The sequence below is a fragment of the Arachis hypogaea genome, chromosome 16 (assembly GCF_003086295.3).
Source record: "Arachis hypogaea cultivar Tifrunner chromosome 16, arahy.Tifrunner.gnm2.J5K5, whole genome shotgun sequence".
Lineage (NCBI taxonomy): Eukaryota > Viridiplantae > Streptophyta > Magnoliopsida > Fabales > Fabaceae > Arachis > Arachis hypogaea.
In genome coordinates this window covers 116,719,683-116,736,631 of record NC_092051.1, presented here as the reverse complement: position 1 = coordinate 116,736,631, position 16,949 = coordinate 116,719,683, and the positions used below count along the sequence as shown (strand labels likewise).

Genomic DNA, 16,949 nt, shown 5'->3' with positions numbered 1-16,949 from the left:
CCTAACCTTAACAGTGGAGGTTTAGTTGCTCGTGACTCAGAGAAAAAACTAGGATTCTAAAAACTGTAAAATGTAGAATAAGGTGCGTAAAAGAAAAGGGAGCCCGAAGGGCTGAAACTTTTCCCTTTTATATCTAATCCTAATTAATGTAAAATATATTTTTTAAAACTAAATAATATATTTTTCTATTTGCAAATAAAATAAAAGATTTAATGAAAATAGAATAAAATCTTCGTGCAGCTTCCTTTGGCACCTAACTTGGGCTGCTTGTGCTTCAATTGGTGCCTATCTTGGCTAATCCCAAATTAGGCGCCACCATGCCCGAATGGAGTGTGCGTGTAGGCGCCAATGTGGCCGTATAGTCTAAGAGAAAAGTGTATACTATTATGTATCGTTGAAAAGCTCTGGAAGTTAGCTTTTCAATGCCACTAAAATCGCGTCAATTGGACCTCTGTAGCTCAAGTTATTTTTATTGGAGTGCAAGGAGGTTAGGGTTGACAACACCATTCACTTTCTCCCTTTTCTGCTACAAAGGCTTGTCAAATCCATCCGAATGCTACCTGAAATAAACAAAATTGCACACAACTCAAAGTAGCATTCATAGTGGCTAAAAAAATATTTAAATCTTGATTAAACTTGACAATTTAAATACAAATTCACTAGGAGAAGATAGAAAAGATGCTCACGCATCAGTCCCTAGAAAAAAATCCTAACCCTAACCCCTTGTCCCTGCCAAGCCTAAATCCAAGCCCAATCTCTCACAAATTTATCAAGCTGACTTGAAAATTAAAAAAATCTAGTCCTACCGTCTCCTTCCTCTCCCTTCTCTCACTGAAGCTTGAGCTCTCATCTCTTTGCTCACTGGCTCAATCTCAAGGTCTCTCCCACTCTCATCTCTGGTTAAGCACTCAAGGTCCTAGTCGCTCTCTATGTTATCAATCATCACTGTCTTGTCGGTCGTCACCGTTTCGAACTCAGTCGCGCTCGGACGCCTTCCCTGAGCTCGTCGTCACCGGCGGAAGAAGCAACTGGTAGGAGTTACTAGAGCCATCGTCACGGAACGTGCATCATAGTGATCCATTATTGCATGCGGAGGCGGATGCAGTAGCGTTGATATAGGTATGGAAGAGGCCGGAGGAGGAGTAGTTGAGCGGCCACATAAGAAGCATTTGGGTGCAATTGAGGTAAACAATGGTATTAGAGCTTATGATGTTGAAAGGGAGGGTGCTGTTGAGCTGGATCCCTGGGTGAACCTTATTGGTGGTGACACACATGTTCGGCAGGAGCAGTGCAGGACGGATGTTGATGCGTTGGGACTGAGGGTTTATGGACTCGATCGGGTAGGATTTGTTGAGCGTGTCATAGACGAGAGTGTTGGAGGTACAAAGGATCTTGTAGGCGTGGTTGCCACAGGTTGGGGTGGTGCTTAGTGGGAATGGGATGGTGGCATTGCCGCACCGGGGGCATGGTGTTGCTGGTGTCACGTGAGGAGCACGTGAGATGAAAAAAAAAGGGGATGATAGAAGGAAGATGAGGAGGTTGGTTGGGGATAAGAGCAGGAGATATGGCTATTTTGTACTGGCAAAGAGCTGCTAGTTATAGGCCGACTAGAATATTTGACATTTTGCAGTTTGTTGCTGCATAATCAACACCAGCTCCTTGTCCTGCTGCTCAGGTAGCTGATTTTGATTATGTATTGTTGTTTGTTGTTATGTTTGAATATGGCCTAACTTCAGTAGAATTTCAGTGAAATAAACTATAAAAATAACATGACATTTTCTTTGTTTGTGTCCTGGGACGCAGGTTCAGAGAAAAATTATCTCCAAAGAGTGAGAATTTGGCTGTAGCTTCTGCTGACAACATACATGCAAAGCCCAAATCCAAGCCTATCGACAGACAGGTAATACTTTAAATAGTCAGTGTTGTAGGAAGCTTCTCTGTATTTTGCATTCACATTTAGGTCATGTGTGAATAGGTAATTTCTAATTAAGTATTTGGATTTGGAATCATGACTGGGGATTGGTTGGAAAATTTAGTCATTCTTCTGCATCTGGTAATTATTGATGGATGGCATAAGTTGGTTTGAATTAGCAATAGAAGCAGCAGATATCAACAAGCCATTGTTAACATAAGAAATGAAAATATGAACCATTTTATAATAGACAATTTTCACACAAATATAACTTGTTAGTGGATATACCTTGTTAGTTGTTAGTGGATATCTAATAAATAACCTTCATTCTTCAAATATATTCAGTTTTATTCTCTATTTGTTATTTTGAAGAGATGAAGTTGTTTATATATTGTCTTTCCTATTAGCTTTGGGTACTTTAGTCCATTTAAAGTATTATTGGAAAACCAATTACTTAGATTAAATGTCTCTAAACTTTTGTCCTCTTTACAAAAAAAAATGTCTCTTATAGGTGAAGGTCTTCTTTGCTGTTCCTGAAACTGTTGTAGCAAAAATTGAGCTGCCAGATGGTGTTGTACTTCAAGGTGTATTTTCTCTATGGAAACCAACTATGGCCCTCTATGAGATTTGTCCTTTAACAAATTCGATACTTTGTTTTGAGGGAAAAATTCAATCATGGAAGTTGGAAATTTCTTGAGTTAACAATTTACTGTCGGATAACTATAATTGCAATTTATAAAGAAGACCCTAGTTGTATAAAATGATTTATGTTGTATGTATGTATATTGTTGTAAATTTAGACAATACATTGTGGATGGATTTTAGTGTTACTTTGCATATCCCCCATCTTTTATCAGGTTGGTGTTTCTTCTAGGACATCTACTCAGCATTGTTCTTGATTTTTATGTTGATGATGCAGTTTGTCAGCTCTGCATTGAAACAACCACTACTAGAAAACTAGTTATTACAGACGGATATTTTCGACGGATTTTATCCCACGGAAATACAGATGGAATTTCAGAAGGATTTTTTTGTCGGAAAACAAATAAAATGATTTAGCATAAATTACAGACGGAAAACAAAATCCGTCGATAATTCTGTCGGTAAAATTAATTTTTTTTGTGGAAAATAGTTACAGACGAATTTTTCGTCTGTAATTTAATAGACAAAACGCTGCATTTTATTAAATTATTACGGACAGAAAATTCGTCTGTAATTTAAAATTTTTCGTCGGAAATCTTGAGTTAACCGTAATTTTATCCCTACCCTCTCATCCATTCAACCTCCACACAAATCAAATGAGTCTCTCCTTCACCGAGTTGCTTCTTCTCTCCGTCGCACCAGCTTCTTCTGCCGCAGTCGCCGCCGCTCGCGTCGCACCAGCTTCTTCCGCCGCTGTCGCCGCCGCTCGCGTTGTAGGATCTCTCTCTGTCATCCCTTGCGTCGCATGGGCTCCCTCCGCCGCCGCTCTGGTCGCATCTGCAGCGATTCGTGAAACTCATCTCAACTCAGTGGAAACTCGGTGGTTATTGTTGAATGGCGAAGCTTGAAGCTAAGCTCGGAATGATAGGGTTGCATAGATCTTCAATCTTTTGATCTATTCGCACTCCACTAACCAAGTTAGCCCTAACTCCATCCCTTATTTCTTTCGTTAATTTTTCATTCCAAACGCGTTATTGTGCAGTGTCTTGCTCTGGTCTCAAAATTTAGTTTGAAACAGTACCGATTAGTGGTTAACTGCACAGGAGGCTCTGGAACTTCTGCTCGAGCTTGCCGGTACAGAGCCGAGGTTCCTCCGGCGGCAGCTGGTGGATGTTGTTGGAGCCATGCTTCAGATTGCCGAGGCAGAGTCGCTGGAGGAAGGGACGCGGCATTTGGCGATCGAGTTTGTGATTACTCTGGCCGAGGCGAGGGAGAGGGCACCTGGAATGATGAGGAAGCTGCCTCAGTTTATCAGCAGGATGTTCGCCATTCTGATGAAGATGCTGTTGGATATTGAGGATGATCCTGCTTGGCACAGTGCTGAGACAGGGGATGAAGATGCCGGCGAAACAAGTAACTACAGTGTTGGACAAGAGTGTTTGGATAGACTTTCGATATCACTGGGTGGGAATACTATTGTCCCGGTTGCGTCTGAACAGTTGCATGCTTATTTGGCTGCTCCTGAGTGGCAAAAACGCCATGCTGCATTGATTGCACTTGCTCAAATTGCTGAGGGTTGCTCAAAGGTAGTGAACATGAAACTTTAACTTTCGAATTGCTGTTAACTTTTCATGTTAGGTAGTATAATATCTTGTAATTTGTATATGATTGTTTGTTGATTGTGAAGTTACTTATCCATGTAGGAAGCATCCCCTTTTTTCACTCCGTGTTTGTGGTTTTTATTTTGTGTTGCCTTCCCATTGCTGCTGCAGGTCATGATAAAGAATTTGGATCAAGTTGTGGCTATGGTATTAAACTCCTTCAATGATCAACACCCTCGTGTAAGGTGGGCAGCTATCAATGCAATCGGTCAACTGTCTATTGATTTGGGTCCAGATTTGCAAATTCAATACCATCAAGGAGTGTTGCCAGCAGCCCAGCACTAGCGGCTGCCATGGATGATTTTCCAAATCCTCGTGTGCAGGTCAGTGTAGTTTTTATTGTCACTGAACATGGATAATCTCACAATGATTAGTGGAAATTTGAAATGAAAATGCTGACTAGTACTCTTTAATTCACTTGTTCTTAAATGCTGACTAGAACTCTTTAATTCACTAGTTTTTATTGTCACTGAACATGGATAATCTCACATGGATGTTAGTACTCTTTAATTCACTTGTTCTTTAAGAAAAAACTTCTTTTCTTTAAAATGCTGACTAGTGATAGTTTCATTTCAGAGAGCTTATAAAACTTGGATTTAAAGTAAGAGCTACAGTGAGGAGTGCTGAGAGAGCTGGTCTACTAATCAAGGAACAAGTTCTATCTTATGAAAAGGATGTGAGGAGTGCTTGATATGAAAAGGATGTGCATTAAGATATAGAACATATGCAGAGTGTTGAGCAAATGAAGCTTGATGATGGAACAAGTGGAGTCAAGGTAAATCACTTCATACTGGTTACTTCATTGGGAACAAAGAAATTTACCTTACTGCTATATCTATGATATTAGGCTCTTCCTTTTTGCTGTCCTTTTATTGTTTTGGAGGGTGCCTCAGTAGTCTTTAATTTCTTTGTCTAACCCAAAAATAAATAAAATAAATATTTAGATAAAGATAGCCATTTTATCGCTGAATGAGCAATATGTAGAACTGCATGACAACGAAGCTAATAGTCTTTTTCTTTTTTATTTTCTTGATCATCATTTTATATATGATTGCTTTTGCAACTTTTCATCTATTCTTTTTAATCTTAAAATAAAAGACTACTTATGTAATTTGCTCATTTGTTCAATAATTTTTTTTCAGGAAAAAAGTGTTGCCATAATTTCACATATGCGAAAAGTTCACTGGTTTGAGAAATTTAATTGGTTCATTAGCAGTGAGAACTATTTGATTATTAGTGGACGTGATTCCCAACAAAATGAGATGATAGTGAAGCGATATATGTCAAAAGGGGATCTGTAAGTATCTAATGATGTATTACACTACCATGGCTCTTAACTAAATTTTGAAGTTTAAAACATTGACATATTGACGAACTGAATTCCTGCGCGATCTAGTATTTTCTAAAAATAAATCCTCGTTGCAGGTATAGCTTCTAAACCGGCAAGGAATCCCTTTCGTGCAAAAGTTTTGGTTGTCACAAGTAACAAACCCAATAAAATTTATAAACCGAAGTATTCGAACCTCGGGTCGTCTTCTCAAGGAACTGCAGGGAGGTGTTCTTATTATTAGTTATGGAAAATAGTGTTTTTGGGTTTTAAAAGGTTTGAACAAGGGAAATAAATTGCAGGAATTAGTAAATTGATAACTAATAGAACTCTTGGCACGGTATGAAAATTAGAAGTCCTATCCTAGTTATCCTTATCAATGGTGATGAGAATTATATTTTGCTCCCCACTAAGTCAACCTCTAACTATGAAGGTAAGTCAAGTGGATAAATCAATTTAACACCTAAAGTCCTAGTTAACTCCTAAGGAAAGACTAGAGTTATAGGAATTTAAATCAATCAGCAAAGATAACAATTATCAATCACGATGAGTTTGACAATTCAAGAGTTACCAATTAATCAACCAAAGCCAAAAGGAAAAAATCTAAATTATTTATATAAATAAAGTAAAGCAATCATAATTCTGAAATATCTCAAATTATATTAAATAGAAAATCAATCTAAACATAAAGAGTTCATAAACTAAATTGAGAAAATAAGTAAAAGGAACATTGAACCTGAAAATCAAAAGAAATTGTAAGTTGAAATAATAAGAAATCCTAATTTCTTTAAGAGGAATCCTAATCTTAAATTCTAAGAGAGAGGGGAGAGCCTCTCTCTCTCTAAAACTACATCTAAATTATGAAAAGTGAATTATTATGGATGACATGTTCAATGAATGGATGCATTCTCCAACTTTATAGCCTCTAATCTGTGTTTTCTGGGCCAAAAACTGGGTCAAAAACAGGCCAGAAATTGCCCCTAACGATTTCTGGTACCTACAGGTCGCGGGAAAGTGACGCGGAAGCGTCGTCCACGCGTTTGCGCGGATTGGGTTTTCGCCAGGTCACGCGTCCGCGTGATCCACGCGTTCGCATCACCTGGCTTCGGGAAAGCTATGGCAAATTATATATCAAATCGAAGCCCCGGACATTAGCTTTCCAGCGCAACTAGAACCGCATCATTTGGATCTCTGTAACTCAAGTTATGGTCGTTTTAGTGCGAGAGGGTCAGGCTGACAGCTTTGCAGTTCCTTCAACTTCTTGTATTCCTTCCACTTTTGCATGCTTCCTTTCCATCCTCTAAGCCATTCCTACCCTGTTATCTCTAAAAACACTTAACACACATATCAAGGCATCAAATGGTAATAAGAGAAGATTAAACATATCAAAATTAAGACAAAAGAAGCATGTTTTCAATCATAGCACAAAATTAGGATGGAAAACGTAAACTCATGCAAATCATATGAATAAGTGTATGAAAGATTGATAAAATCTACTCAATTGAGCACAAGATAAACCATAAAATAGTGGTTTATCACATATAAAAGTTATTGTGTAATGATTAATAATAAGGTTTGAACTCACATTCTTCATATCAAGAAAACTTGAGTATATCTTAAAAGTTAATGGGGTCATCTTGCTAGTTGTGCTCTTTTTATTTTTTGGCAATCTTAATAACAAAAAAAGAGAGTATGGGGTCAGGACTTGAAATTTTGGTTAACAATGACAAATTACTAACATCTTAATTAGCCAAGACAAAGTATGGTTAACCTACTGATCGCTTGAGTAGGCTTGCAAACCATATGGTTAACCTACTAACTTACAATCTGTGTAAGTTGTCCGGATTTTCATTTAAGTCTCTTGTGTAGTTCTTGCTTTGGATGTTGATTCAGTTCTGAATCAGTTGCCTTTGCTCTTATTGATTGAATGAATCTTTATTTTCAAATTCTTTGGTGAATCTTTATTGAACTCTGAATTATCACAAGGCACTTTCAGATGTTAGGCTTCCATCCTACTCTTTTATTTCAACTTGTAACCACCAAAGATATTAACTTTTTCAGTTTTGGTAAATGCCCAGGTCTCTTGTTTGTCCAGCTTCAGCAATCTGGAGAAGCTCGACCTCAAACTCAACAACCTAACTTCACTAGAGGTACTCTCTCTTTTTCTTTCTTTTCTGAAAGAATAAATCTTATGGGCATTCTGATTGGCTTCTTATGTATGGTACTGCAGGGGTTGAGGTCATGCGTTAATTTGAAATGGTTATCTGTTTTGGAGAACAAATTAGAAACCTTGGAAGGAATTCAAGGGCTTACTAAGCTCACTGTAAGTAGCTGCATTTTGTGAATATTAATATCACCTGAGCTTGGGAATTTAGTTTACTTCTTTCTGGTTGCTAGTCCTGTGTGTTGTGTACCTTATTATTGGATTTAAGACTTTGTTTATTAAAATTTTTATGGTTACTTTGAAAACTACTGTAAGATTAGTTATTAGCTTTTCTTGTGCTGCTGCTACTTACTGGTGTGTGGATTCTGTTGAGTTTTATTGTACATTTCTGTCTCCATTTGTGTACTTTGCTGTTTGCCTTTGCTCTTATTGATTGAATGAATCTTTATTGAACTCTGAATTATCACAGGTTTTGGATGAGAGGGATCGCAGTCGAATATTATCTCCTTACAAGAAAATTCTTAAGTGGATTGAGAATACAAGAAATGTCAAAGTAATAAATTTGTGACATATTGTGGGCTTTGTTCTATATGCAAATCAGGAAGAAATAGTCTCTCCTCCCTAGTAGGTCTGTCCTTTCATGGGTGGCATTATCTTCAAGGTCTAGTGAATCTTTGATGTTTGGCACTGCCATCAGTGTTTTAAGGCATGTGCGTGATAGTCTTTCTTTTCCTTTTTCATTCTTTGGTAAGGTTCCAAGATGTAAAGCTTTAATGCTAAAATTGTTATCTATTTATAATTATTGCTGCAAGTTCATCAGTTTCATTGATTATAATTTACTTCGATAACAAAATTTTGCTTGGCTGCAGTTGGATATTAGAACCAAATTGTGCCTAAGGGATAGTCTATACCGTTTGGCTAAGAGTGCCGAGCAAAGACATAATGACTCAATTGCAAATGGTTGCACCGGAGATGATGAAGCATGCAAATCAATGGTGCCATGGTGGACGAAATTGTGATCACATTAATGTAGTACTCTTTGTTATTGTATGGAATCATTATTATGGCTCTTTACTATGTGTGGACACAACTCCGTTCAACTAACCAGCAAGTGTACTGGGTCGTCCAAGTAATAAACCTTACGTGAGTAAGGGTCGATCCCACAGAGATTGTTGGCTTGAAGCAAGCTATGGTCAACTTGTAAATCTCAGTCAGGCGGATTTAAACATGATACTTTATTAGATTAAAATAAACAATAAAAGGGATAGAGATACTTATGTAGATTCATTGGCAGGGATTTCAGATAAGCGAATGGAGATGCTTTTCGTTCTTCTGAACCTCTGCTTTCCTGCTATCTTCATCCAATCAGTCTTACTCCTTTCCATGGCTGGCTGTATGCAAGGGCATCACCGTTGTCAGTGGCTACATCCCCTCCTCTCAGTGAATCATATGCTCACGCACCCTGTCACGGCACGGCTATTCATCTGTCGGTTCTCGATCGTGCTGGAATAGGATTCACCCTCCTTTTGCGTCTGTCACTAACGCCCAGCACTCGCGAGTTTGAAGCTCGTCACAGTCATTCAATCATTGAATCCTACTCAGAATACCACAGACAAGGTTTAGACCTTCCGGATTCTCTTGAATGCCGCCATCATTCTAGCTTACGCCACGAAGATTCTGGTTAGGAGATCTAAGAGATACTCATTCTAGCTTAATTCATGTAGAACAGAAGTGTTTGTCAGGTACGCGTTCATAAGGGAGAAGGATGATGAGCGTCACACATAATCATCACCTTCATCACGTTCTTGGGTGCGAATGGATATCTTAGAAGAGAAATAAGAAGAATTGAATAGAAAACAGTAGTACTTTGCATTAATCTTTGAGGAACAGCAGAGCTCCACACCTTAATCTATGGAGTGTAGAAACTCTACCGTTGAAAATACATAAGTGAAGGTCCAGGCATGGCCGAGATGGCCAGCCCCCTAAATGTGATCAATAGTCTCCTAAGATGAACAATGGAATAAAACTGAGACCAAAGATGCCTAATACAGTAGTAAAAGGTCCTATTTATAATAAACTAGTCACTAGGGTTTACATGAGTAAGTAATTGATGCATAAATCCACTTCCGGGGCCCACTTGGTGTGTGTTTGGGCTGAGCTTAAGTGTAGCACGTGCAGAGGCCATTTGTGGAGTTGAACGCCAGTTTCTGTGCCAGTTTGGGCGTTCAACTCTGGTTTTGGATCCTTTTCTGGCGCTGGACGCCAGATTTGGGCAGAAGGCTGGCGTTGAACGCCAGTTTACGTCGTCAATTCTTGGCCAAAGTATGGACTATTATATATTGCTGAAAAGCCCTGGATGTCTACTTTCCAACGCAATTGGAAGCGCGCCGTTTCGAGTTCTGTAGCTCTAGAAAATCCACTTTGAGTGCAGGGAGGTCAGAATCCAACAGCATCAGCAGTCCTTTTTCAACCTCTGAATCTGATTTCTGCTCAAGTCCCTCAATTTCAGCCAGAAAATACCTGAAATCACAGAAAAACACACAAACTCATAGTAAAGTCCAGAAATGTGAATTTAACACAAAATCTATTAAAAACATCCCTAAAAGTAACTAGATCCTACTAAAAACATACTAAAAACAATGTCAAAAAGCGTATAAATTATCCGCTCATCACAACACCAAACTTAAATTGTTGCTTGTCCCCAAGCAACTGAAAATCAAAATAGGATAAAAAGAATAGAAAATACTATAAATTCCAAACTATCAATGAAACATAGCTTCAATCATATGAGCGGGACTTATAGCTTTTTGCCTCTTGAATAGTTTTGGCATCTCACTTTATCCATTGGTTTAGAATGATTGGCATCTATAGGAACTTCAGATTTCGAATAGTGTTATTGACTCTCCTAGTTCAGTATGATGATTCTTGAACACAGCTTCTTTATGAGTCTTGGCCGTGGCCCTAAGCACTTTGTTTTCCAGTATTACCACCGGATACATAAATGCCACAGACACGTAATTGGGTGAACCTTTTCAGATTGTGACTCAGCTTTGCTAGAGTCCCCAATTAGAGGTGTCCAGGGTTCTTAAGCACACTCTTTATTTTTGCTTTGGACCTTGACTTTAACCGCTCAGTCTCAAGTTTTCACTTGACACCTACACGCCACAAGCACATGGTTAGGGACAGCTTGGTTTAGCCTCTTAGACCAGGATTTTATTCCTTTAGGCTCTCCTATCCACTGATGCTCAAAGCCTTGGGATCCTTTTTATTTGCCCTTGCCTTTTGGTTTTAAGGGTTATTGGCTTTTTGCTCTTGCCTCTTGGTTTTAAGAGCTTTTGGCTTTTTCTGCTTGCTTTTTCTTTTTCTTTCTATATTTTTTTTCTTATTTTTTTTTCTGCAAGCTTTGTTCTTTGCTGCTTTTTCTTGCTTCAAGAATCATTTTTATGATTTTTCAGATTATCAAATAACATGTCTCCTAGTCATCATTCTTTCAAGAACCAACATATTTAACATTCTTAAACAACAACTTCAAAAGACATATGCACTGTTCAAGCATACATTCAGAAAACAAGAAGCATTGTCACCACATCAATATAATTAAGCTAAGTTCAAGGATAAATTCAAAACTCATGTACTTCTTGTTCTTTTGAATTAAAACATTTTTTCATTTAAGAGAGGTGATGGATTCATAGGACATTTATAACTTTAAGACAAAGTTACTAACTACTAATGATCATGTAATGAAGACACAAACATAGATAAGCACATAACATAGAAAACGAAAAATAGAAGAAATAAGAGCAAGGAATGAATCCACCTTAGTGATGATGGTGTTTCAATAATGTTCTTGAGCTCTTCTATGTCTCTTCCTTGTCTTTGTTGCTCCTCCTTCATTGCTTTTAGATATTCTCTAATTTCATTAAGGATGATGGAGTGCTCTTGATGTTCCACCCTTAGTTGCTTCCAATAATTGTGTGGAAGAAAATGTATCCCCTGAGGTATCTCAGGGATCTCTTGATTTGCAGTCAAATGTTCTACCACTGAGCTATAGATCCTTTACATAATTGTTTTACCACACCAAACTTAGAATGTTGCTCGCCCTCGAGCAAAAGAAGAAGGAATAGATGAAGAAGAGGATGTGGAAATAAAAACTAGGATTATGAGGAGGTAAGGTGGGGATCCTGTGGGGTCCACAGATCCTGAGGTGTCAAGGCATTTACATCCCTGCACCAATTTAGGCATGCAAAATGCCCTTGCACACAACTCTGGGCGTTCAGCGCCAGGTTGGTGCCCATTTTGGGCGTTCAACGCCCCTTTGCTGCCATTTCTGGCGTTGAACGCCAGAACCATGCTTGTTCTGGGCGTTCAGCGCCAGGATGCCCCCATTCTGGGCGTTCAGCGCCAGAACTATGCTCTGTTCTGGCGTTTGAACGCCAGACAGATGCTCCTCCAGGGTGTGATTTTTCTTCTGCTGTTTTTGATTCCGTTTTCAATTTTTATTTTTATTTTGTGACTCCACATGATCATGAACCTAAGAAAACATAAAAAAAACAATAAAAATAAGAATTAGATAAACATTGGGTTGCCTCCCAACAAGCGCTTCTTTAATGTCAATAGCTTGACAGAGGGCTCTCATGGAGCCTCACAGATGTGCAGAGCTTTGTTGAGACTCTCCAACACCAAACTTAGAGTTTGGATATGGGAGTTCAACACCAAACTTAGAGTTTGGATGTGGCCTCCCAACACCAAACTTAGAGTTTGACTGTGGGGGCTCTGGTTGACTCTGCTTTGAGAGAAGCTTTTCAAGCTTCCTCTCCATGGTTGCAGAGGGAGATCCTTGAGTTTTGAATACAAGGGAGTTCTCATTCCATTGAAGGACTATTTCACCTCTGTCAACATCAATCACAGCTCTTGCTGTGGCCAGGAAAGGTCTTCCTAGGATGATGGATTCATCCTCTTCCTTTCCAGTATCCAGGACTATGAAATCAGTAGGTATGTAAAGGCCCTCAACCTTTACTAATACATCTTCTACTTGTCCATAAGCCTGTCTTCTTGAGTTGTCTGCCATCTCTAGTGAGATTTTAGCAGCTTGCACCCCATAGATTCCCAGTTTCTCTATTACAGAGAGGGGCATGAGGTTTATTCCTGAACCAAGGTCACACAGAGCCTTAAAGATCATGGTGCTTATGGTACAAGGTATTATGAACTTTCCAGGATCCTGTCGCTTCTGAGGCAATGTCAGTTGATCCAGATCACTTAGTTCATTGATGAACAAGGGAGGTTCAACTTCCCAAGCATCAATGCCAAATAATTTGGCATTCAGCTTCATGATTGCACCAAGAAACTTGGCAGTTTGCTCTTCAGTAACATCCTCATTCTCTTCAGAAGAGGAATACTCATCAGAGCTCATGAAGGGCATAAGGAGGTTCAATGGGATCTCTATGGTCTCTAGATGAGCCTCAGAGTCCTTTGGTTCCCCAGAGGGAAGCTCCTTATTGATCACTGGACGTCCCTGGAGGTCTTCCTCCTTGGGATTCACGTCCTCTCCTCTCCTCACAGGTTCGGCCATGGCACTTATGTCAATGGCCTTGCACTCTCCTTTTGGATTTTCTTCTGTATTGCTTGGGAGAGTACTAGGAGGGATTTCAGTGATCCTTTTACTCAGCTGGCCCACTTGTGCTTCCAGGTTTCTAATGGAAGATCTTGTTTCATTCATGAAACTTACAGTGGCCTTAGATAGATCAGAGACTAGATTTGCTAAATTAGAAGCATTTTGTTCAGAGTTCTCTGTCTGTTGCTGAGTTGATGATGGAAAAGGTTTGCTATTGCTAAACCTGTTTCTTCCACCATTATTAAAGCCTTGTTGAGGCTTTTGATCCTTCCATGAGAAATTTGGATGATTTCTCCATGTTGAGTTATAGGTGTTTCCATACGGTTCACCTAAGTAATTTACCTCTGCTATTGCAGGGTTCTCAGGATCATAAACTTCTTCTTCAGAAGAAGTCTCTTGAGTACTGTTGGATGCAGCTTGCATTCCATGCAGACTCTGTGAGATCATATTGACTTGCTGAGTCAATATTTTATTCTGAGCCAATATGGCATTCAGAGTATCAACCTCAAGAACTCCCTTCTTCATAGGCGTCCCATTATTCACAGGATTCCTTTCAGAAGTGTACATGAACCGGTTATTAGCAACCATGTCAATGAGTTCTTGAGCTTCTGCAGGCGTTTTCTTTAGGTGAATGGATCCACCTGCAGAAGTATCCAGTGACATCTTAGATAACTCAGACAGACCATCATAGAATATATCCAGGATGGTCCATTCTGAAAGCATGTCAGAAGGACACTTTTTGGTCAACTGTTTGTATCTTTCCCAAGCTTCATAAAGAGATTCACCTTCTTTCTGTCTGAAGGTTTGAACATCAGCTCTAAGCTTGCTCAGCTTTTGAGGAGGAAAGTACTTGGCTAAGAAAGCCGTGACCAGCTTATCCCAAGAGTTCAGGCTGTCTTTGGGTTGAGAATCCAACCATAATCTAGCTCTGTCTCTTACAGCAAAAGGAAAAAGCATGAGCCTGTAGACTTCAGGATCTATTCCATTAGTCTTAACAGTATCACATATCTGCAAGAATTCAGTTAAGAACTGAAAAGGATCTTCAGATAGAAGTCCATGAAACTTGCAGTTCTGCTGCATCAGAGAAACTAATTGAGGTTTCAGCTCAAAGTTGTTTGCTCCAATGGCAGGAATGGAGATGCTTCTTCCATGTAAATTGGAATTAGGTGCAATAAAGTCACCAAGCATCTTCCTTACATTATTATTATTTTCGGCTGCCATCTCCTCTGCCTGTTCGAAAATTTCTGAAAGGTTATCTCTGGATTGTTGTATTTTAGCTTCTCTTAATTTTTTTCTTCAGAGTCCTTTCAGGTTCTGGATCTGCTTCCACAAGAATGTTCTTATCCTTGCTCCTGCTCATATGACAAGGAAGAATGGCCAGGAAAATAATGATAATAATAGAGATCCTTTATACCACAGTATATGGATCCCTGTGTGAGTGGAAGAAGAGGGGAGACAAAGAATGTAATATAAAGGAAGAAACACAACTGTGAGAATGGAAGAGATGTGAGATGAGATGTTAGGATATGAATGAATAAATAGAATAGGATGGGGGAGGTATAATTTTCGAAAATTTTTTTGAAAAGGAGTTAGTGATTTTTGAAATTTGGTTTTTGAAAATTTGTTAGTATTTTTCGAATTTTTTTTTTAAATAAAAATAAAACAAATAAAAATAATTAGTTAATTAAAAAGAAATTTTTGAAAAAGAGGGGAGATATTTTCGAAAATTAGAGAGAGGGAGTTAGTTAGGTAGTTTTGAAAAAGTTAAGAAACAAACAAAAAGTTAGTTAGTTGGTTGAAACAAATTTTGAAAAGATAAGAAGTTAGGAAGTTAGAAAAGATATTTTGAAAAGATATTTTTGAAAAAGATAAGATAAGAAGATATTTTTGAAAAGATATGATAGAAATTAGTTTTTGAAAAAGATTTGATTTTTAAAATAGATAAGATTTTCAAATTTGAAAATTTGATTTGACTCATAAGAAACAACTTGATTTTAAAAATTTTTGAAAAAGTCAACTTCAATTTTCGAATTTGATGAGAGAAAAAGGGAAAGATATTTTTTTGATTTTTGAATTTTTATGATGCAAGAGAAAAACATGAAAATTATGCAATGCATGAAATTTTTAGATCAAAACATGTGATGAATGCAAGAATGCTATGAATGTCAAGATGAACACCAAGAACACTATGAATGTCAAGATGAACATCATAGACACTTTTGAAAAATTTTTAATGCAAATAAAACATGCCAAACACCAAACTTAGAATTCTTTAATGCTTAAGCACTAAGAATTCAAGAATGCATATGATAAACATGAAAAGTCACAAAACAAAAAAAAAAATCATCAAGATCAAACAAGAAGACTTACCAAGAACAACTTGAAGATCATGAAGAACACTATGAATGCATGAAATTTTCGAAAAAATGCAAGATGCATATGCAAGTGACACCAAACTTATGATATGACTCAAGACTCAAACAAGAAACAGAAAAATATTTTTGATTTTTTTGATTTTCTAAATTTTTTTTTTATTTTATATTTTTCGAAAAATTCTTTTGAAAAAGAAAAAAAGGATTCCAAAATTTTTAATATGAATTCCAGGAATCTTATGCTCTAAAGCTCCAATCAGAGGGTCAGGCATGGCTCAATAGCCAGCCAAGCTTTAGTATGTAACTCAGACATGACACGCCTGACATTCCTTACATTCAACAGCCAATTGGCTAAGAAAGATAAAGAAGCTCTTCTCTTGGGTATAAGGATTGAGACATGGCTTTACAGCCAGCCAGGCTTCAACATGCTTCATGAAACGCTAGAATTCATTCTTAAAAATTCTGAAACCATAGAATCATTTATTTTTGAAAACATTTTTTTTTTGAAAATATTGTTATTATTTTTTTTCGAAAACAGATGAGAAAATTTTAGAAATATTTTTGAAAAATTTTTGAAAATAAAATAAAAAGAAAATTACCTAATCTGAGCAACAAGATGAACCGTCAGTTGTCCAAACTCAAACAATCCCCGGCAACGGCGCCAAAAACTTGGTGGACGAAATTGTGATCACATTAATGTAGTACTCTTTGTTATTGTATGGAATCATTATTATGGCTCTTTACTATGTGTGGACACAACTCCGTTCAACTAACCAGCAAGTGTACTGGGTCGTCCAAGTAATAAACCTTATGTGAGTAAGGGTCGATCCCACAGAGATTGTTGGCTTGAAGCAAGCTATGGTCAACTTGTAAATCTCAGTCAGGCGGATTTAAACATGATACTTTATTAGATTAAAATAAACAATAAAAGGGATAGAGATACTTATGTAGATTCATTGGCAGGGATTTCAGATAAGCGAATGGAGATGCTTTTCGTTCCTCTGAACCTCTGCTTTCCTGCTATCTTCATCCAATCAGTCTTACTCCTTTCCATGGCTGGCTGTATGCAAGGGCATCACCGTTGTCAGTGGCTACATCCCCTCCTCTCAGTGAATCATATGCTCACGCACCCTGTCACGGCACGGCTATTCATCTGTCGGTTCTCGATCGTGCTGGAATAGGATTCACCCTCCTTTTGCGTCTGTCACTAACGCCCAGCACTCGCGAGTTTGAAGCTCGTCACAGTCATTCAATCATTGA

At 38.2% G+C, this 16,949-nt stretch overlaps 1 protein-coding gene, 1 long non-coding RNA gene and 1 other non-coding gene across 5 annotated transcripts; all 3 read left to right on the top strand.

The window, feature by feature from the left end:
• The first annotated feature begins 755 nt into the window (after positions 1-755).
• On the top strand, positions 756-5,605 carry LOC112754717 (uncharacterized). 3 transcript variants are annotated; one of them, XR_011874439.1, is made up of 6 exons: positions 772-1,675; positions 1,804-1,900; positions 2,424-2,496; positions 4,327-4,538; positions 4,792-4,990; positions 5,358-5,605. XR_011874439.1 is itself a non-coding variant. In XM_072220979.1 (4 exons), the coding sequence occupies exons 1-2, from the start codon at positions 3,739-3,741 to the stop codon at positions 4,498-4,500; spliced, it is 576 nt and encodes a 191-aa protein (XP_072077080.1). In that variant the 5' UTR covers positions 2,832-3,738; the 3' UTR covers positions 4,501-4,538; positions 4,792-4,990; positions 5,358-5,605. The 3 variants fall into 3 exon arrangements, 1 of the variants encoding a protein (XP_072077080.1); XR_011874440.1 differs by lacking the exon at positions 2,424-2,496 and having other exon boundaries at positions 756-1,675; XM_072220979.1 differs by lacking the exons at positions 772-1,675; positions 1,804-1,900; positions 2,424-2,496 and adding an exon at positions 2,832-4,140.
• Positions 5,606-7,520: 1,915 nt separating this feature from the next.
• LOC112758917 (uncharacterized) lies at positions 7,521-7,941 on the top strand. Its single transcript, XR_003179856.3, has 3 exons — positions 7,521-7,540; positions 7,621-7,692; positions 7,773-7,941. It is a non-coding gene; the product is annotated as an uncharacterized lncRNA (long non-coding RNA).
• A 6,093-nt stretch (positions 7,942-14,034) lies between these two features.
• Positions 14,035-14,142, top strand: LOC112762029 (small nucleolar RNA R71). Its single transcript, XR_003182391.1, has one exon. It is a non-coding gene; the product is annotated as a small nucleolar RNA R71 (small nucleolar RNA).
• The last annotated feature ends 2,807 nt before the right edge of the window (positions 14,143-16,949 follow it).